Source organism: Gobius niger, assembly GCF_951799975.1.
Source record: "Gobius niger genome assembly, chromosome: 9".
Classification (NCBI taxonomy): domain Eukaryota; kingdom Metazoa; phylum Chordata; class Actinopteri; order Gobiiformes; family Gobiidae; genus Gobius; species Gobius niger.
The window spans coordinates 5,894,924-5,916,930 of NC_136860.1; the positions used below are offsets into that span (position 1 = coordinate 5,894,924).

At 43.2% G+C, this 22,007-nt stretch overlaps 1 protein-coding gene across 1 annotated transcript; it reads right to left on the reverse strand.

Annotated features, from left to right (window-relative positions):
• Positions 1 to 405: 405 nt before the first annotated feature.
• On the reverse strand, positions 406 to 18,204 carry rrp1 (ribosomal RNA processing 1). Its single transcript, XM_079563753.1, has 16 exons — positions 17,971 to 18,204; positions 16,800 to 16,879; positions 16,494 to 16,551; positions 15,008 to 15,093; positions 12,925 to 12,986; positions 12,728 to 12,854; positions 11,151 to 11,215; positions 10,879 to 11,081; positions 9,673 to 9,788; positions 8,591 to 8,688; positions 7,866 to 7,885; positions 7,643 to 7,783; positions 6,487 to 7,331; positions 5,899 to 6,030; positions 4,023 to 4,089; positions 406 to 713 (listed from the first exon to the last, which is right to left on the reverse strand). Exons 1-16 carry the CDS (start codon positions 18,098 to 18,100, stop codon positions 505 to 507), a joined length of 2,439 nt encoding a protein of 812 aa, XP_079419879.1. The 5' UTR covers positions 18,101 to 18,204; the 3' UTR covers positions 406 to 504.
• Between the last annotated feature and the right edge of the window lie 3,803 nt (positions 18,205 to 22,007).

Below are 22,007 nucleotides of genomic sequence, written 5' to 3' on the forward strand. Positions count from 1 at the left end.
TATGAAATACTTGTCTGATACAGGTAAATGTAAAAAACATTGGGTTTTTTCTATATCGCAACAGTGCAGTATATGTAAAAAACAAACAAACCCATTTCTTGATTTAGCATTTCCCTTTACAAATTACAAAAATACTCAGACCCTCCCTCCACCATGAGCACATCTGTGAGACTGACAAAAACGAAACTTTCAACTTATTGGATAAATGAACATTATTGTTCTATTTTATGGTTCTATTTTAGCATAGGTACGGGGAAAAGTAATTGTTCAGGTATCAGTATTGTAAAGTACTGATATTTTACCATACCAAACTCTACTGCTCATGGTGATGGGTCATTAACATGCACTGTAACGACCAAACAAACACAAAAACTAAAGACCAGAAGAAGAGAGTTTTATAAATATTCAAAAAGAAAAAAAATCAGCTTTATTAATGAAACGTATTGAAATATGTTTATCCAACACGAAAAACAACATAAAATGGCCAAACATAAAACTGCCAGATCAGAAGAAGTCGGCAGCAGTGGGCCGCGCTCCCGTCTTCTTCTTCTTCTGTGTCCGGGCTGGAGCGGGCGCCTTCTTCTTCTTCTGTTTGGGGAAAGGAGTGGGTGGGGACTTGAGCACGCCGCACTTTGGCTTCTGCTCGGGGTCAAAGGGCACGCGGGACGTCCCCTCCGGGCTCAGAAGCAGACTGCGATCGGACTTGCGGAACTCTGAGCACAGGTGAGAGGGAGGGAGAGAGGGCACACTCGTCAGTCTGTGAGCACAAGCGAGGGCACACTCGTCAGTCTGTGAGCACAAGCGAGGGCACGCTCGTCAGTCTGTGAGGGCACGCTCGTCAGTCTGTGAGCACAAGCGAGGGCACGCTCGTCAGTCTGTGAGCACAAGCGAGGGCACGCTCGTCAGTCTGTGAGCACAAGCGAGGGCACGCTCGTCAGTCTGTGAGCACAAGCGAGGGCACGCTCGTCAGTCTGTGAGCACAAGCGAGGGCACGCTCGTCAGTCTGTGAGCACAAGCGAGGGCACACTCGTCAGTCTGTGGCAGAGAAAAGACCATTTTCAACCTCACTTTAGGCAATTTTAGGTCTTTTTACTTGTAGTAAAATTAGTTCAAACAATTAAGTTAAAGTAAAAAAGTACAAGGAGAAAATGCTACTCGAGTTCTGTGAGTAACCGTTTAAGGGTAAAAGTCTGATTTATTTTCAATGACGTCATCAATTGTGTTAAAAAATGTTTCTGTTCCCCAGTGAAGGAACATTAGCCAGAACAATAGTAGTAATAAACAGCGTTGTGTAACAGGGGCTGTGTTATATTGCTTTTAATTGCTTTATTTTCAGAAGTTTGAAACCAACCCTTGGTTGACATACTCCAATGTTGAGTGTAGCAGGTAAAGTACAACAGGGCCCCCCCGCAGGAAATTTTAAATTAATCAGATACGATTTAGGACAATCTCATGTATTTTAGGCAAAAATATACGGTTTAAATCAGCCTTATTATAGTGAGAAAAATCAGAATGATCTACATTATGATTGCTTTCCTAAAGAAAGAGACTATTTTCTGTGGGTTTTTAGCCGGTCTGACACTGTCTGAACGCACGTCTCAGAGTGAGCCATTCTCTCGCTGCTGTGAGGATCTCGGTCAGGCTCAACGAAATACAAGCACATGCTACATCGCCAAAATCACAACACAACAGGACTAACCCAGCACTTTTCTGTGGAAGTAAACACTGACAGTGTGCAGCACTCCTGGGCAGGAGTTATTTCACTTCTACGCTGTTTAACCTGAAGCTAGCTAGCTACCTGAAGCTCAACTGTTTATGAAAACAGCTTCAGTGGAGTCGCTTATACCTTGGTCCCATGAATTGAAACTTTTATGTTTGACTTTACTTATGCAGCCAAATATGCTTTAGTGCAGGGATCATTTAATGTAGGTCTGAAAATAAATCTTTTAAAATCCTTTTAAGAGAAATGGAAAGCTCATTTTATTAACGGTAGGGTACACAAAACTGTGAACATTTAAATAAATGTGCAAAAAAAACTATTCAATGTATCAGAGCAAATAGGGCAGACGTCATTATCAGCCTATTTGATTTAATTAAGCCCATTAAAACACAGTCTGCTTTATCGCCTTTTCTTCCCATTCATCAAAAGGTTTGCGTTGGCCAAAAAAGTTTGAAATTAAAACAATCCATCTCATTCATTACTGTCAGTCACTCATGGAGTCAGAGCCGACTTGTCACCAAACGTAGGCATCCCAGTGATTGAACTACCGGACTACGTGTGCGGTTATATGACAATAATGCACGCCTGTTAGCCTTGGAAATCTCACTGACCGTGGTATAAACTGTCACAGGGCTTACAGTGAAATACCCTGAGCCTGAACTTACTGTGGCGCAACCATGACTTTTATTGACACTCCTCCCCTTATTGATCTGGTACTTTAATGGTACTGTCATCTTTACTTTAACAGGAAAATAAAAATGTTAGAGAGAGGCTACTGTATGTGGGCAATGCAGCCTAGGCTTATATAGTTTTCTCACTTTTATTACACATTTACTCTACGTTTGGACCTAATTTATTTCCAATTTGCGCAAACACTTACTATGTGGGAAGTAAAATACAAGTACAGACCAAAATGTAAAGTAAATATTTTTCTAAATTATCTAGTAAATAAAGGATTAAGAGGCATACATGTTTTGTTAATCAGACTGTTGGTTCGATTTGGCTGTAGCTCGTGGGACTGAGCCCAAATGAAAAAGTAGTGCTGTAAAACAATGAACTCGAGCCAGTGTTTTCTGACACTTTCAGCTTGTGCCCAGTGGGTCGACACCGGCTCGCACTGACGTGCACATGGGAGCATGCACACGTCTGTGCGATCACGCTACTGTGTGAATAGACTCCACTGGAAACTCTTAAGTTTGGGTATTTGTGAATAAAGAACAGTGCGAGGTTCAATATGAAGGCGTTATGTTTCGCTTTGTGCGTGTCTTTCCTGTGCACACCCGTCTCACCACGTGCACGGCTGCAGAAGGTTGGCAGGTAGCGGAGCAGCAAAGGTCTGACACTGTGCGCTCATGCGGGGTCCCAGGGTGACAGATCCGATGCAGCGAATTCATTCATGCGACAGAGCCTTTTAGTGCTTCTTTTAGCGCGGGTGATGTGACCCCGTTAGCCCGACTGTTCTCCACAAATAAGTAAACTCTACACTCACTGTGGATCAGTCCAAGAACTTGCTGCTCTTTGCCTCTTTATCCAATGATTCTCACTCGTCTGGTCGGTCATAGCGTCCATTTGGCAAAACTTCCTTTGCATAATCCACAACAACAGGCCTGTCTTCACCTGCCCTGTGCCCATCACTGATATTTACATGTCCAATGTTGTAAATAAGCCATTAACACAGAGGAATCACGCAAGAGCAAGGCTGCGTGTGAGATGCATTCAAGGACCTCAAGAAGTACAAGAAAGGCGATTTTTTTTCCCCACAAATGCGCGGGAAATCTGGACAAATATATAAGAGTGGAGTTCACCAGCAGGTGGCAATAGTGGTGACAGGTAAGACCAGTGTGTTATTCAACCAAGCCGGATGACTTTAAGCCCTGCTGTCATGAAGGAGAGACACAGACTCCAGGAGACACTAAAGACTAAACTTTAGCCAGGATTCCTGACTTTTGTGTTGCACAGAGGATCAGATCAGAGGAAATATTGTGTGAAAAAGGCCAACACGTTATTCTTTAACAATTCTTCTTCTTAAATTGTTGTAAAACAAAAAGTGGGCCAAGCTGGGGAAGAGTAGATTCCGTCTATGGATGAGTTTAAGTCCACAGAATTCATTCATTCATTTCCATCTGACTATTTCCTCTAGTCTCTCTCTGAAGAGTGGACTTCTGTCCAGTGCAGCTTCAGCACATTAATCATTTCTTCATCATCTTCTCCGTTTATTTCGTGTTGGTGATTGTCAGACGCAATTTTTCATTTAGTTTTTGTCACTTTAACCCCTGCCTTTACAGCAGCACACTTTGCTCACCTGCCATCTGGTTGTTCTTCAGGCCAAACCTCACTTTCTTGGAGTCGGACTTGGGAGTGGCAACCTTCTGTAAACACAAAGCATTAGAAACTAATGAATGGAGGTCTAGAACAATCAATCTGAAGCTGCTAAAAAGGGCTGCAACACTGACCACATTCAAACAGTGATTATTGTGTGAATGGAACCTCAAAGGCTGCAATTATTCACACAATAGAATGTCCTCTGCACAAAAGTGCATGTGATTCATGGGTGTGATTAGCAGTTCATATTTCAGGCTTCAATTTGTGCATTGAGAGCAGCAATCAGATGGACTAAAGTAAAAGGTTTCAACTTCCTCAATAACTTGTCACTACTTTAAAAACAGATAGAAAGTCCTCAATGACAAAGAGCTCACACAGATAAATCAGATGCATTATTTGTAGAGGTGTAAACTACAAGGTTAATAGACAAAGACAAAACACTGTTCATCCACATGAATTCACTTGTATAAACTTGTGTAAACCAACCATAACTACTTAACGACCACAAGTCACCAACACCACCAATCCACATGATTCGGGCAGAGGCTTCACGCGCCGCCACAAACTGTTGTGAACTGTTACGATGAATGGCACAAATGATTACACACGGCCACGAATATTGTCCCACACTGCTATGCACTGCTACGGCATTTGGGAATAGTCGCGTCCTGTCAGGACTCTGCTAAGAATGTCAAGAATTGGCCGAATGTGGCACCTATAAGTATAAATAAATCTTAATAAAATGGCTCCCATTCTCGTCTGCCCTCTGCAACAGCGCATCGTGGGTTTCTATCCATTTTGAGCACAAGCGTGAGAGAAAACAGTGATTCTGACACTGCGAACGCTCTCACGCTGAATTACAAATCACCACTGATCATCACGAAAGGAAGGGCTCTGCTGAGACCTACACAAATGAGGTCGAATTGTGACATTTGTGAAATATTTTTGGCAAAAAAACATCCCTCACAAACATCACAAATGTCACGAGCCGAGCTCTGTTAAGAACCCTGCTTTAAGTAATGTTACGTATGTCATGAATGACAGTAAAGCGCTGTTGCTAATGCATCGTGCCAGTGTGTAAACCCAGCACAAGACTGTAGACCACATGTGTCAAGGTCAAGGCCCGCAAGATGATTTAATGTGCATGAATTTCTGAGTATGGCAAAAAAAAAAGGAAGTCTCTAGCCCATTACGTTATGGATTTTTAGCGTAATAACCAGTCTGCTCACTCCAGCCACTAGGGGGCAGCTTATATTTAAAACAAAGGAAAGAATTCCACACCTGTCCAGTTGAGGACCTGACATAATAAGAGATCGGGATATAAACAGCATATTATAGCTACGTGGTAAATGGTAAGTCTGCCACAGGGCGGCTGTGGCTACAACAGTAACTTACTGCCGAGTGTGGAGTGAATGAATAGTGACTTTATGTAGCACTTTGAGAAACATGTCACACAGGCTGATAAAGCACAATAAGTTTAAGCCGTTATTTATGAGGTCACAGTGCTTCACAATGTACCCCCTGAATTTTGGCCCTCGACCCAAACGAGTTCGACGCCCCTGATAGACTGCACTGTGTAACACCACAGGGAATATCAACCAGCTCCATGGTTTCATGAGTAGGCTGTGGACAGCACGGTGGCGCAGCAGTTAGCACTCGTGCCTGTCTGTGTGGAGTTTACATGTTCTCCCGTGTCCCTGTAGGTTTCCTCCGGGTGCTCCGGTTTCCCCTTACACTAAAAAAATGGTAATTAGCCCATTTCTACAATCCGGCGTGTTTACATGTGCGAGATCCATGAGTGTTCATTAACATGCGCTGTCCCGACCAAATATGGATGGGTCCTTGAGAGAGAGTACCGTTTTGCGGGACAGTAGCGTGTGCGGGCCCCGGGCCCTACAGAACAGAGGAGCAGGAGGGGAGCTGCTCTGGAAGCTCACGAAGTCTGACTGAGCCGACTGCTGCTTCTCAATCTTCGGAGGATCTGCAGGCTGCACACACAACATGAGCCGAGTCAACTTACAGCCGTCCTCTGCAATTTATCAAGTCTTTCCCCCAATGATAAAAGCTGATCAAGAATACACTAATACCACTTAAGAATCTTTAGAACAAGAATGATCTGCCACGGTCTCTGCACTTCATGAGTCGAACAAGAGTTCACTTTACAAATCCTCAACTGTTGGGACGTTCCACCTCTTCAACAAAGGCCTTTTCTGCCTCAATCTAATTGTCTCTAATTGGAGCCGCTTCCGTTTACCCTCAAAATGTTTCTATTTTAAGGAGACATATCATGCAAAATCCACATTTTGGAACATTAAACACTATTCTGATGCTGTTCCCTTGTCAAAAAACAGACTTGGAAGAGCATTTCATTTCATTCATGCACTTTTGAGTGGATAGTCATTGTTTCTTCTTCTAAGTTTTCAAATCAAGCATTGATTTCAATGATAGCTTTTATGTTGATTAAAACATTTTACCTTTGTCAGAATACTCCCACTGTCAGGGCACAGCGACTCGGCTTGGACCTCATCGGCCTCATACTCGAACTCCACTGTGATCTTTCGCTTCCTTTTCTTCTTCTCAGTCCCCGCTTCCTGCTCTGGTTCAGGCTGGGATAACTTCTTCTTCTTTTGTCCAGTTGCTTTCCTCTTTTTCTGTGTTTTCACTGTCGGCTCTGACGTTTCCTCCTGTTCTGAAGTCAGACCTTTCTTCTTGTTCTGCTCCAGCGGCCCAGTATCCTCATGCTGCGTATCATTGGATGCCTCCTGGTTCTCACTTCCTGGTTCAGCGTGAAGAGACTCTGGTGAGGACTTCTTTTTCTTTGGCTTTTTCTGCGGTGCAGTGTTCCCGACCTCTTCAGGCCCGGCTGCATTACTCTTCAGATCGGCTGGACCTTCAGACGGTTCTTGTGTCTGGGCGGGTGTTTCAGAGGTGGAACTGGTGAGTTTAGGTGTTGTTGGTGCCGACTGGCCTTCAGTCTGGTTGTTGTGCTGCTGCTTGTTCCCCTCAGTCTTCTTTGTCCGTTTCCTCTTCTTCTTGGTTCCTTTCGGGGTCGTTTCTGTGTGACCATTCTCCAGACTTGGCTCCGATGGTTCTGGCTGGACTTGGGGCTGGACGTCCGGCTGTAGCTGCGGCGCTGACTCGTTGTTTGCCGCCTCCACTGCCTCTGCAGTCTGACTTTGAGGTTTCTTCTTTTTCTTCTTCCTTTTCTTTTTCTTCACCTCACTGCTGGCGTCACTGTTTTGTTCTGAACTTGGTGATAAAGGCTCCTCCTTTTTGAGCTTCTTCCTCCCTGAAAGGAAGGCCAACAAAATGATCAAGACAGTGCTTAAAACCAACCGAGCTGTGAATAGAAAACGGTAACTATTAACGTCACAATTTCAAATTGTTGAGAAAATATTGCGATTTTACGATTATTCACGATTATCGACCTAATGAAAGGAAAGAACTGAGACTTTTAGGTTTTGTCTTTAAAATACTTTTTTAAAACTTGAACTAAATATTCACTGTTCGTTCATGTTTCAAGATTCTTTTGTTTCTTTTGTAAAATATACATTGAATAAAACAAAACAAAACAGTATTTGGACTGTTCACTGGTCTCACCTTTGGCTTTCTTCACCTCGGGCTCCTGCTCCTGCTCCTCCTCCTCTGTGTGCCTCCTCTTCATCCTCTTCCTGCTGCCGAAGTCATCGTCATCCTCGTCTGTGGACACCTCATCTGGGTACTCGTCCTGAGGGAAGCTCCCTGTGGTCACAACAAGCCCACACGTCACATAACCTGACCCCCACATGACCCTGCATCTCACTCAGACAGAAGGCAGACTTACCCTGGCTGAGGTCCCGCAGCCTGTGGACAGAGCAGAGGGCAGTGTGAGACTGGGTTCACCAGACTTTAACATCATTTGTAATACATAATACACAATATTTCCTTTCACTAAACAGTTTAACAAAATGAAAAGCTATTTAAAACTGCAAACCAATATGTTATGTAAACACTCGTGGGTTACAATTAACTAAATATAACTATAAGTACCTTAAAAAAAATTAAAAGGGCACATTGATGTATGGGATACTAGGTTTGGTTATTCTCCACCTCACCCAATCATTTATCCAGTGCCATTTAAGTCCCGTGGGATCTGTGCACCATCCGGGGAAATACATGAGCCCCCTGCTTGAGCCCTGCACGGGCCTGATTTCAGGGCCCGGCCCGACAGATTTTCAGAATTAGCAGTGACAAGAGGGAAGGAGCTCCAAGTTTATTTTTATTTTTATTTTTATTTTTATTTTTATTTTTATTTTTATTTTTATTTTTATTTTTATTTTTTATTCAAACTAAGAATGTTTTTTCTGAAAACTCCATAAAATGCGTCTCTGCTTCTTGCAGATTTGTGCCTTTGTTGCTGCATGAAGCTGAAATAAAACAAATGAGTACCGTGATGTTTGACAGATGTTTTAGAAGTTTAGATGCAGCTCAAGTGCAAGAAAAATAAAACAGTCTGTATATAAAATATTCAAATTGCTATCAGGTTCTTGATAAAATGGCAGCACTCACACTTTGATGATCTTGTAAAGCCTCTGTCTGTTGCGGCTGGGAGTGTTGTGTCGACTCGACAGCTCCAGCAGTTTGTCGGCCACAGCTTCGTAATCGAACTGAGGACACAAGGACACACAGGAGTGAACCAGGTCACCTTTACTACAGTCGTGTTCCCTTTAAGGCAAAACAATCCTGTAGAGCTTCAGACTCACTGTTCCCTATTGTGCATTAGAGTGTGCTCATGCGTGTCTGAGTGTCCCGAAAGAAAAACACACTGCACTCATATTTGACCACAATTCAGTTTGTAAAACTAGTGAACATCGACGGTCACTAGTGGACTGGACAAAATAGACCATAATGCACTGGGAGCAGACAGCGACAGGTCTTTGAACCTGAAGGTCAGACACTGCAGGTGAATAGAAAAAAAATACATTTGTGATATCAATTTGAAACGTCTGCTGTAGATTACTGACATAAATATGTCAGGATTCCTGCAATGTTTGCAGAAAATGAGAAAGGATCCGATGGAGTGAAAAGTGACGCGGCGATGCTAACATGGCTAACAGTACGCCAGTGAAACACCGCACACGCCTTCCAGAGCCGAGCGCCCTGAGCGCAGTGTGCATACATGTTCAGGCGAGCGCTGACACTCATGCCGACTCCTCTGTACCTTCATGTACAAGTCTACTGTGTAAAATAGTGGAGCTATTACTTCCTCACAGGCAAAATGGCATTCATGTTACCTCCATGTTAAATCAAACTGTTTTGACTACAATGTATCCAGCAGAGTCAGTGTGGTGCACTGGTTCTGTTGGTGATTTGGAGAGTGGACGCCTTTCTCCTCACCGCGGGTCACACGTCAGAATCATGTGAAGCAAAGGAGCTTTGGGCGACAGTGAGGATGTTCGGACACAGCCTTAGTCTCTTTTCTTGGACTTTTATTTGGCAATTATTTCATTGTTCATGTGCCTTCACTGTGATGCTTCTTCAGCTAATATTAAATCAGATTTTAGCAGAAGCTAAACAGAAATCAGAGGCAAAGATAATTTGACCATTTCTATTAGAAGCAATCGTAGGAAGAACTGATTTTCGGGCTTCACCTGCAAAACTGGTCCCACATCTTCATCCAATGGCTTCTCAGAGTCTGACAGGCCATCATCCTCTTCATCATCATCATCATCGCCTTCATCCTCCTCCTCAGAGTGAGCCTTTAAGCCTGAGGAGCAACAGGAGAGAGCATGGGCACAGCTGTGACTTCAGGTGATTTTATTTATTTAAGCTAAATTATAGTTTACTATATTATATACAGTGGTGAGAAAAAGTAAGTACACCGTTTGGAATTTCAGACATTTCTGCCTAAACAGGTCACTAAATGTGGTCTGATCTTTCTTAAAATCACGAGAATGATTAAACAGTTTGAACAAATACCACCCAAACATTTACATTTGATCATATTTGTTTTGGACATAACATGTAAACATTCACAGGTGAGCGTGGAATAAGTAAGTACACCCCCTGAATCTCACTGAACTGCAGCAGTTTTGTAAAGAGGAATGATCCAAGATTCATCCTGATCATTGTGAGCGTCTGATCTGTAACTACAGAAAAGCAGTTACTGCTGCAAAAGAAGGATCAGCAGATATTTAATACAGGGGTTCACTTACTTACAGTGGGGAAAAAAAGTATTTGGTCAGTTTCACATAGACATTGTATTGGATTTTGGCAAATACTTTTTTTCCCCACTGTATTTGTCATTTGAAAGCGAAGACCTGCAAAACACATCTAAGCTTCTTCGTTGTGGGTTTAGTTTTTTTTTTAAAATCACGTTTGCCATATTTTTGTCACTTTTTCATTGCTTTTTTTGTAGCGTTTTGGCTACATTTAGTTTTTTTTTTAGTGTAATAGAACTGATCAAGCCACAAAAATGTGACCAAAACATGCAAAAAAAAAAAAAAGAAAGAAAGAAAAGAAAAACGTGACAATTGTAACGAGACAAAAGCTTAATTTGTTTGTAGGTCTTAGCTTTCAAATGAGGAATAAGTAAGTGAAGCCCTGTATTAAATATAAACACTGGCCTCCAGGCTGTAAGCTCCAGTCGAGGAACTTTTAGATTTGGAACTGGAGAACATGTGTTCAATGAAGGCAGGGGTCAAGAGGTTAAATCTAAAAGACTAGACTTTTAGGGACCATTTCCACAGTTCATGAAAACACCTACATGGGTCCCGGAGTGTGGCTAGCTAACTGTCCCCATTGGGAATGAAACCTGACTGGTGCAGTAGGTCAGTATGCTGAGTGCTGCTTCTGACCGTTGACGCGTTTGGAGTCTTTGGTCTTGACGTTCCGCGTCCCTTTGCTCTCCCTCTCTGGTTCCTCTGTGCCCGAGTCGTCTGAGGCCTGCCCGGAGTCCGAGTCCTGCTGGAGCTCGTCCATCAGCTCCTGGATGGCGAAGGGCGCCTGGTCGATGATGGTGCTGAAGATGCCGCTGCAGATGGCTCTAAACAAGGAGCGGCTGAAACGGAAGGAGCTCGGTGAGAAGGTTCTGAGAGGAGTCTGACTGAGGTAAACCGCAGGGACCTACTCTTTGGTCTTTGCAGCCGCTTTACAAAAGGGTTCGATGAAGACGAGGTTCTGATCCGCGCTCAGCTGAAAGAGAAAACACAACCTTAAAGGGACTATAAGGAGTTTAAAAAATATATTCCTCCCCCTACATGTTCCAGCCATGTCCTAATGTGTAGAATGAGCTCAGACCTGTTCACCACAACTGCCTCTAAAATCCTGCACTGTCACTCAGAAAGGTGTTAATTTGGGTCCAAAGTGCCGTCATGCACGAGCTCAATATAGAAGCTGCAGTAACGCTTAAGTCCTGAGGTGGCAGTAGTGAGCATAAAATGACCAACTTGCATTTGGGCCCTGTCCCAATACCCACACTGCGCCCTACGCTCCTCTACAAAGTGTGCACTTGTTTGAAGTGCACGCAAGGGTTCGAGTGCGCAGGTCACAAGTTAAGTGACCTAAGTTTTGTTTAAGTTAAAATTTGAAATCGAATTTTATATGAATGATTGCACAAAAAAAGTAATGAAATTGTTAGCATAATGTCCGTAAATACTGGTGCGCAAATCATCACAATGCTTCATCAGATAATTTTATGCTTCTTTCCAAGTAACACAACAAACCTTGAGTGTATTTACAGATATACAGCATAAGAAAAGTGAAAATATTTCATTAAAAGTGTATATTTTAAACACAAGATCCGCGGATGCAGACATTATTCTGTGTCTTTGGTCTGTACCGCAAAGAATTATGGGCAATATGCTTCGCCAAAGTCCGCTTGGATGCAGGCTTGGACTAAGTGTGGATCACAAAAGGGGGCGGGGCAAAAAGACCCCTCTGGAGGATTGGGACACCCTACGCACTCTAAGTGTGAGTATCGGGACAGGGCCTTAGTCTCCTTAAAGCTGCCTTAAAGAGACTAGATGCAAATTATAGTCCTTTTAAGTGATGTTTTTTTTTTTTTTTTTTTTTAAGTAGGTGGAGTAGTTAATCCTTCTCCCGGAGTTAGGGGATCCTCGGAGTGTAAATGAATGCTTCAAGAGGCATGTGAGACAAGACTGTTGGCTGGTGTGAAGTGGTGTAGGGCATCCTACTTTACTGAAGTAAGACTAAGGTTAAGTTGTACGTTATTGATCCATGTAGGGAGATTTGTTCTCTGCATTTGACCCATCAGCCAGGCTAATGGTCAGAAACATCTGGCTGGAGGATTAACCTATTGTACATGTTTTTAGTGGTAGGAGAAACCGGAGTGCCCGGACAAAACCGACGCAGACACGGGGAGAATATGCAAACTCCGCAGAAAGACCCCTTCAAGGTGGGAATTGAACCCGAGACCTTCTTGTTGTGAAGCTATGCCTCAAAGCAAGAAGGATCCTGGGTGTTTGTCCTCCCCATGTCTGCATACTTTCCTCCGGGTACTCCCCTGTCCCCTACCACTAAAAAAAACATGTACAATAGTTTCTGGGGCCACAATTGAGAACGAAAATTTTGGGTCCATCCTCCTTAAACTGGATGAAATCTAATGATTCCTTCAATAGAGTCTATGTGTAGAGCTGAAATGTCTTAAAATGTGGGATTCTGCGAGCTGAGCAGTAGGGTGAGCACCTCCTGAGCCCCGACCACAGCCAACTCCTTCAGGTACAGGTCTAACACGTGCAGCTGCAGGCCAACAGGGGGCGCTCCAGTCTGCAGCAGCGCAGAGGACAGCAGCTCCAGGAACAGCCGGACACAGCTGAGTGAGAGGACAGACAGTCCATCATTCATCTGTAGGATGTGACATGATGAGAAGGTGAGAGTGTTACCTGGGCTCCCACTCGCTCCTCTGAAGCACCTCGAACATCTGCCTGAACATGAAGCGCACCAGCTGAAACACAGAGCACACACAAGTCCAGTGACGGGAGTAACACTCAGATCAGCACCTTTGTCCCTGCTCACAGCGGGCTCATGGTGGCGGCAGCACTTTCAGAGAGCACATACACGCGCTGAACAAACACAGGCGCCGTCTGAGGTGGTCGTTTGGTCATTTAGCAAACGATTAGATCTTTCCTTGTAGTTTCAAGTTTTTGAACTTTTCACACCGGTTTACAAAATAATAAGAGCCACAGCGCTTCACCTCAAGGGACTACAGATGGAGACTCTAGAAGGAGAGCAGGAGACACAGACTTAGATTTAGTATCCATTCAAAACAGTCTGACCCAAGCACAGTGCACCTGAGGCAGATCACTTAGAACACCTGACTCCCCGTATAAACGTCTGTGTGGACTCTTTCAGCATCAGCTACACAGCGGTGGAGTGATCTGCTCGGTCACCGGATGAGTCTCTCTGCTGCCCGTGTCAGCTGCCCCCCTGCTCCTCCGTCCCAGATTCATGACTTTTTTGTTGCTTTTAAACCGCAGGCAGATTCAGAGGATCAGATCAGAGGAAACACTTTTTATTATGCATTATGCATCCTAAATTAAACTCTAAAACCAAAAATATGAGGCCGACTGATGTGAAATAAAAACTGGGCTGAAGCTTGGGAAGAGTAAACTTCATTTATAGATTAGTTTATATCCATAAAGTTCATGATAAATGCTGTTGGATTGAGGCGCATAAACCCGCGTGCATGAGGAGCGGACTGACATGCTGTTGACTGTACAGGATTATTTCTCCAGTTTCTCTCTGAAGAGTGGACTTCTGTCCAGCTTCAGAAAACAACAATCCTCATACACTGTTCTAGGGCTGGGCGATATATCGATATATTTTTTAATGAGCCATCGAAATAGACCATATCGCATTTATCGATATAGTTTAAATTTGCTGTAATACTTATTTTATAGGCTATTTCTATAGAAGATATTTTTTTATTTAAATGTGCACCTTACAGAGCGTTGATATACAGCATTTATGTAGGGCTGCTCGATTATAGAAAATAAAAAATAAAAAATAATAATCACGATTATTTTAGTAATAATTGAAATCACGATTTTTCAAACGATTATTTGTTGCCTTAAAAAAAATCTTTTATTTTATTTATTTATTTTTTTATTATTTTAAAAAACAACTATGGACTACATTTTCTTTGGACAATAAAAGCATTTTTTTTTATATGCTCACTTCTAAACTAATTCTATAGGGATATCTGCCCCCTGCTGGCCAGCCCTCACACCTGTCCAACAGAACGGCCTGATGACATCATCACACAGCGCTAATGTTTTTATGTCAAACCAAAGCCTGAGCCTGTAGCTCGTGAAATGCGAAGGGAACAGAAACAATCATCTCAGCAGCATGAAATAATAAGAGTTTGTTTGAGCTCCGTTGAGATCTGCTCCTGAAGAAGAGTTTTAGACTTTTCTACTAAACAAAACCAGTGCCTGAGCAAAGGATGTCGAGGCTTCTAAAAGAGCTGTTCTCCTTTCAGCACAAGGTTAGCACTTAACAGAGGCGTTATCTCAAGAGTAACATTCCGTGTATCATGTTTGAACATTCCGTTCCTACATGATAAAAGCATTAAATATTAGGCTTATTGCTGTGATGTTACTAAAGTAAAATATGTTGGTAAAAATATTCTGTTCTCTGTAGTAGGCCTAAAGCTGCTCCTGTTGTAGTGATATCCTTCAGTCTCCTTCACAATAAAGCTCTCCCACCTGCAGGAACAATGACAACTTTTATTGTGTAGGGACAACAGGAAGCGTTTCGCTGCGATCTTTTAGTGTGATTTGTTTCTTAAATCAGATGTGGCCTTCCTTTTGTAGTGTGTACGGTGTTGAAATGGTAAAGTGTAATATCATTAATGTGTGCCATGAAAGAAGTCAGTCACACCAGTGCAGAAACTATATCCATCTAACGGCCTTTGCCGTTTGATCGTTGCAATCGTTCTAACTGTGACCCGTGTTGCCGTGGTACCTGGAAGTACTTGTCCATGCGCAGGCGGTCGATGCCGGTCCACTCTCTCTTCACTGTGGTCAGGAAGGTCTGCAGATACAGCAGCTCTGGAGAGCACACAACAGGAGCATGAGCACGAGGTGTTTCAGCAAGTCAAACACAATACTTTTAATGCCATTTTAATCCAAACGGTGACCCGCACGAGCCGGATCAGAGGTGCCCCCGGGTACTTAGCAGAGCACTGGACATTTTCATCCCCAAAGGGCAGAGGTCAGCGACAATCCGTCAGTTTAGAAACATCTCACTGACGAACGTGAAGGGTAATATGTGATGCTGACTGACCTAGTTCGTGCTCGAAAACAACGACATCGACACAAACTGTCATGGCTTTGCTGTTGTGTGGAACATGCATGCATCATCTGATAGATACAGACATATATATAAAAGGGGGAAAACAACTTATTCTAAACTTTCTCTAATCATTCAAAAACTACTTAAACAAATGCTGAATTATGAATTATCTAGTTTTCCACTCAATAAAGATACAAAGACATGGAGAGGAGCAAAGAGGTTCAACAGCCCGTAAATACAGAAATAACAGGGAATTCTAGCATGATGCTTCATGTTAGCATCTTGCTAATGCTAGTTACGACTTTTTCTAATGCTAGTCCGCTTTTACTGAACAATCTGCTGTGAATAAACATCCATATGGACCCAATTTAGACTTGACTTTATTTTTATGTGATTAATAAGTTCATATTTTGCCAGAAAAGGGCTAAAAAGAGTGAAAAATTAAAAATAGGCCACACTGGTCTAAGTCGCAGGTGTCCACAGCATCAGCGCAATGGAAATACTGGACTTTTCTCTCCATGTGTCGCCATGTTTTTCAAGAGACCGGCGTCCTACAGGTACTTTTACAAGTTAGAAGTTTATAAAATCGATTGTATTATTGTTTAAACCGCCATGTGTTCAATCAAACTTGGAGCCGCCCTACTCGGTCGGTCTGCGCACACTGACCCGGGAGCTTCCCCGTGTCCGAAGCCGCTCCGAGTGTGGCAGAGCTGGGTCTGTGGTGAACCCTCAAGGCTGACTTCAGGTGAATTAAACCTGTGCTCTGCTTTGTCCCGACATAATATTTCAGCGGTGACAGAATAAACCTCACTTATTATTCCTGCTGACCCCCGCCCCGGTGCCCCAGTTATTGTGCTACCATTTACTTTTTTGGCAGCAGTTTAATGACTTTCAGTACATTTGAATGACCCGAGGAAACACAAAGCACTTTAAGTACCTCTTCATATATTGAGAAATGGAAGCGTCCAATAGAGATAATAGTAAAGGGAACAACAACAAAAAGAAGCTGAGAATTGGATTCCTCCGGACAGCAGCACAGCAGTGGTTCTCAAACAGAGGTGAGTGGGCTGCTCCTGTTGGACTCATAAGTAATGTTTAGAAGTAATGGAGGGGTTGGGAAAGGCCCTGTGAGCCCCGGGTGTGCAGCTGTACTCACGGGCGCTGAAGCTGTGGAAGTGGTGGACCAGACCAGATATCTGCGTGGACAGCTCCTCCTGAGAACACCACACAGGCACCAGAGTCAGAGGAACCAGAGTAAAAACAGTTTATAAAGTGCGAGAGTGTGCAGCAGAAAAGAGTACAGCCAAGGCACAAAAACATCCACACACATTTAAACGAAAAATGTTTTATTAATGGAAGTAGTAATTATTAGGGCAGGGATAAAATATTGTTTTGCAATATATCGCAATACTTTCTGCATTTGAAGGTAAATATATATTATAGTAATTATTCTGAAGCGTACCTGGAGCAGCGGCTTGTCCTGCATCCACAGACAGTAGAACAGACCTTTCCACAGCTTCAGCAGCTCCTCCTCTGAGAACCCTGAGACACACACACACACACACACACACACACGGTCAGGCACACTGAAGAGTCGGATGCCCTCCCAGACCCCGCTCCGGCAGCGTCAGTAGCGCTGACAGTAGAGCGGCTCGTCTTGTGACCGGAGGCTCCACGGTTTGGGTGGGATATCACATATTGTATATATATATATTTTTTAATATGGTTATGGACATGATAGAAACTGCATGTGCACTCCAGCTGCTTTGGACTGAGGTCAGGACCAGGCACACATGGAGACCAATGTTCCGCTCAGCTCCGTCAGAGCAGCATAAACACTGACTGTAGGACACAGGGGCGGCTGCTTCAAAAGTGAAATGAAAAGAAGGCTGGAAATTGCTTGATAAGATCATTATTTGCTTTGAATAAATCTTCCCAACAGGCGTCAATTATCTTGTCCAAATTATTGCTTTTGTGATGTTTCTTTTTTTATTTTAGGATATACATTTTGTGCCATATCTCCCTGCCCTAGTCTGCAGTTTGAGTCCCGCGGGTGCACACTGTTGTTGTTGTGTCCTTGGGCAAGACACTTCACCCACCACCTCCAGTGTCTGAGTGAGGGGCTCCTTGATGTAAAAAGCGCTCTGAGCCGAATAGGAAGAGAAACGGTGTAGAAATGTAAACACTTACCGTTTCCTGAATAAGATGTATGCAAAAAAAAAAACATGAATGACGTATGAAGTAAACCCAGGAGCAGAGCGCACGTGGCTCCACCGGGAATGTGGAAAATGTGGCTATTTGAGCCAAACTAGAGACAGGGGGGGGGCAGTGTTGTAGAGGAGGGGACACGGTAGGACGGGGGAGAGGGCAGAAAGACAGGGGGCAGTGTTGGGCAGCATCAGGGCAGGAGATGAAACAAAAACACGTTCAACAGGAGCCAGGACTCTACATTCTGAAATCAAGGCATCACGTGAAAATAATAGTGTACGGGGACAGCAGGCAGTGGGACAGAGAGAGGACAGAGGACACAGAGAGGAGAGTGGACAGGGGACAGAGAGTGGACAGAGAGTAGACAGGGGTCAGAGAGTGGACAGGGGACAGAGAGGGGACAGTGGGTCCTCGCGGGCTCTCACCTGTCTGGGACCGGGACCTCGCTCCGATGTAGCTGCGCAGCTTCTTGAGCGCTTTCCTCCGCAGAGGTTTCTCGTTGGAGGCGAGTCTCTGGGCGAACTGCACCTCCGGCTCCTCCACAGACGCCATCATCGTGTCTCCGCTCACCAGGTTCAGCCGTTCAGACGTGCAGCGCCGGGGCTTCCACACGTGCGCCGCCGTTTCCTCTGTTTTCCACCGTCGCGCTCTGATGACGTCACGAGGAGCAATAGCCGATGCGTTACCGCCCTCTAGCGGACATATGAGAAGATAAACAAAGAAACATTTTAGCTGGACTTTAAGCCTTGTGTTGTCCAGGTGCGCATCTCTGTCATAGTTTTATCAAATGCTCTGAGTTTTCGGATATGCGTTAATATGACTTTTACCAGGAAACATGTTTGATTACACAGACAACACATCACAGTGAACATGTTCCTGGACCTTTAGAACAAATAAAAACACAATTCAAACACAGACACAACGTCCAACACAGACGTTCCTCCACAGCTCAGTTTGAAAAACAAACGTCAGTCCCGACCCACAGTCCACATCTGCACCAGCTGCTCTATGAAACATTTATTTATATTACATTTTTTATGTTCTGTTATTTTTGTGAATATTCATAATGCTTTCATTATGTTTTTTGCTGAATTTGACCATATTTCCACATTCTGAGGCTGTATTTGACACAGTAAGTCCGAGAGTCCACACAGGTTTACATGAACATAACACTCAACTGCAGAGACAAAAGCTGTGAGCACTCAAAACTTTGATCACAGATCATAAAATCAGATGCATATCAGTGTCTGAGTAGAATATCAGTTGTTTGTATAACTTTTACTGCTTTGTTTTTCCAAACACATTCTGCTCTACTGTACTTTACTTTCACTGTCAAACTGCACTGAACATTTAATATTTTGATAAAAGTTCATGAATTAAGATGTAAACTCTGCTTTGAGCAGATTTTTTGATGAGAATAAAGAGACTTTCCTGAAAAAAGAGAGTGAGAATCACAGTTTGGCTATATTTCGAAACTGGGTTATAGCACTGGTTTTTGGGTCCTAAAACTATGAAAAAATGAGTGAATTCAAAATGTGGCACATGTGCATGTAGAGGAGGCCCTGTGGAGTGTATACTTAAAAAAGTTATGGATTTGGAGTTGAAATGAAGTTGGTATGAAAGGCAAAAGTCAAAAATATAGCTGGAATCACAGACATGGAGGACACTGCCATTGAAATGAATGGAGAGCTGCTGCTGTTTTCAGGCTTTAGGCCCTATAACTATTGTAAAAATATGTGAATACAAAATCTGATGAATGTGCATGTGAAGGAGGTCCTCTGGGATGGAAACATAATAATGGTTTCATATTTGAAGCACAAATGAAGTCGGTACAAAAGGTCAAAGACAGAAAAACCTGAGGATCGGCTCATGTCCATTGAAATGAATGGGGGTTTGCCGGGGTCAGAGACCACGAGTGTAACTATTTGCTCTCATTCAAAAATAAAACATTTTTCAAAAACAGAACCTGCTCTACCTTTGAGCGTCTCCCAGTGCCCAACTCACCAAATACTTAGAGTTATATAACAAAAACTGGTAAATTTACTATCAGTGCATTTTTATGAAGTCAAACTAAAGATAGAACCCACATTTATTTCAAAATGTTATTTTATGAGTGAAATATTAGAGAAACAAAATGGGGTCAAAAATGACCCCAGGTGACCACGAGTGTAACTATTTGTTCTCATTCAAATGTATGAGAAAATTCAAAACTTGCATTAATACAAAATTTTGACTATTTCCACTTGGAAATTGACCAGGTAGTCCGAGTTATCCTCAGAATTAGATTTTATATTTTATGACTGTTTTTTTTTTTTTTACACAAACAAGGCCTACAAACGAAAAAAAAAAAAAAAAAAAAAAACACAAAAATGTGGTATCAAGCCCTTAGTCTGAAGTTACACTAAAGATAGAACCCAAACTTATTGAAAAATGATATTTTATGGCTGAGATATTAGAGAAACTAAATGGTTGCTGAGAGCGGACATCTCTGCTTTGGCCGGAGCCCACGATAAAGATGGAATTTGTTTTTCCCTGCTCACGAGAGCCCGAGGCTACACCACCTCCACACCAGGCAGACAGACCAAAGAACAAGGGGTCAGAGGTCGAACGCAGGTAGGCTGCCCCCAGCTGACGAGTGGAGTAATACTACGACGGCCCCTACTGTTACAGTCCTTCATTTTACATATGGTGCGATATGTTTATATAGTGTCAAAACCAGACTTAGAGAGACTTATCCATGTGTTTGTCTCCAGCAGGTTAGACGACTGTAACGGCTGCTCACTGTCAGAGCTGCAGAACATCCAGAACCAGGAAACACGACCATATTAGTCCAGTGCTCCGGTCTCTGCACTGGCTTCCTGTCACTCAGAGAATAGAATTTAAAACAGCTCTGCTTGTTACAAGTCTTTTCATGGTTTAGCACCAAAGTCCATCTCTGACATGTTAGAGCCGCATGAACCATCTCGGGCCCTGAGAACTTCAGGGAGGGGCCTCCTGGTGGTTCCCAGAGTCAATAATAAACACGGTGAGGCTGCCTTTCAGTTTCATGCAGCTAAAATCTGTAACTGTCTTCACGAGGATGTGAGACAGGCCTCAACTCTGACAATGTTCAAATCCAGGCTGAAGACAGTTCTTTTTGCCCGAGTATATGACTGAAAGTATTTTATCTACACTCTTGCCTTTTACTGTAATTGATTAATTTTATGTTGATGTTTTTATTGATTCTATTTGCTTTCTTGTGTTTATGCAACTGTGAAGCCCTTTGAATTGCCTTGTGTATGAATTGTGCTCTACAAATAAACTTGCCTTGCCTCGTACGGCCTATATCAACAATTAAAACATTGTGAAAAAGTGCCACCCCTAAACGTGCAGTGAATGACTACATTTTTGATACTGATCCTTAGAATACCAATTGGAACAAGACAAAAAGCAATCTGGCAAAATTTGACCAAAGTACTTAATACTTATTCAGTGATACTATACTCTTGTGGGGCCGCTTTGTACATTGATGTTTTTATCATTGAAGCCGCACCAGATGAGAACCGCTGCTTTAAACCTTATCCACTGGATCTATGGGAGGTGGGTGGTCGATGGAACATGTTGTGTTTCCTGTGTTATTGTGTCAGTATTGTGTAATTGTGTTGTTGTTGCTTGTTTGTATTCTGTTGTCTGTATAAAGTGTTTGCGCCTGCACTGATAATATGTTCTATGGACCCCCTCGGTGATGACCGGCTGTTCTCAATGAAACCATGATTTGATTTGAACTCGTCTACCTCAGATACAGAGGGATCGTTGTTGTTGTGAACACAGTGTGGGAGCTGTTGGAGTCAGGGCCAACACTTGCATCAGTCAGAGGTGAGAGCAGCTCCGGGGGCAATTATCACTCTGTCTGGTTTACGAAGCTCTGCAGGGACGAGGCCCAGGCTGATCAACCAGCGCAAACATCACAGGCCTTTAGAGGCTGTAGGAAAATGGCGCTTTTTCATGTTCTAATGAAGCTCCTAATGAAAGACAGAGTGGAAATATTGTTCCATGGTGTTTGGGGGACAGCGGTGGAAGAAATGTTGGTACTTTTGCAAAAGTACAGATACAGGAGCCACATATTGACAGAAGCGGGCAGAGTAGACAAACGTCAACATTAACAACTTAAAGGAACAGGCCACCGTTTTTCCATAATGAGATGTGTTCTTGCCTGAGCTTAGACGAGCTGATGTGTACCTGTCTGGTCGTTACGCGTGCGCTCAGTCACGCAAAAAGATCTTGTTAGCGTTTAGCCTCTCCCAAACTGGTGTAAAGTTAGAAAACGACCAAGCTCTTCCACGTTTTCCCTATTTAAACACGCTCACGCAAGCTTTTACACGATCCAAGTATAGTTACACAAAAGCAAACAATGTGGATTTTGTAAGCGGATACAAAGGGGAACTATATTGTCAGGCATAATACAGTCGAAGTGCTCCTAAGG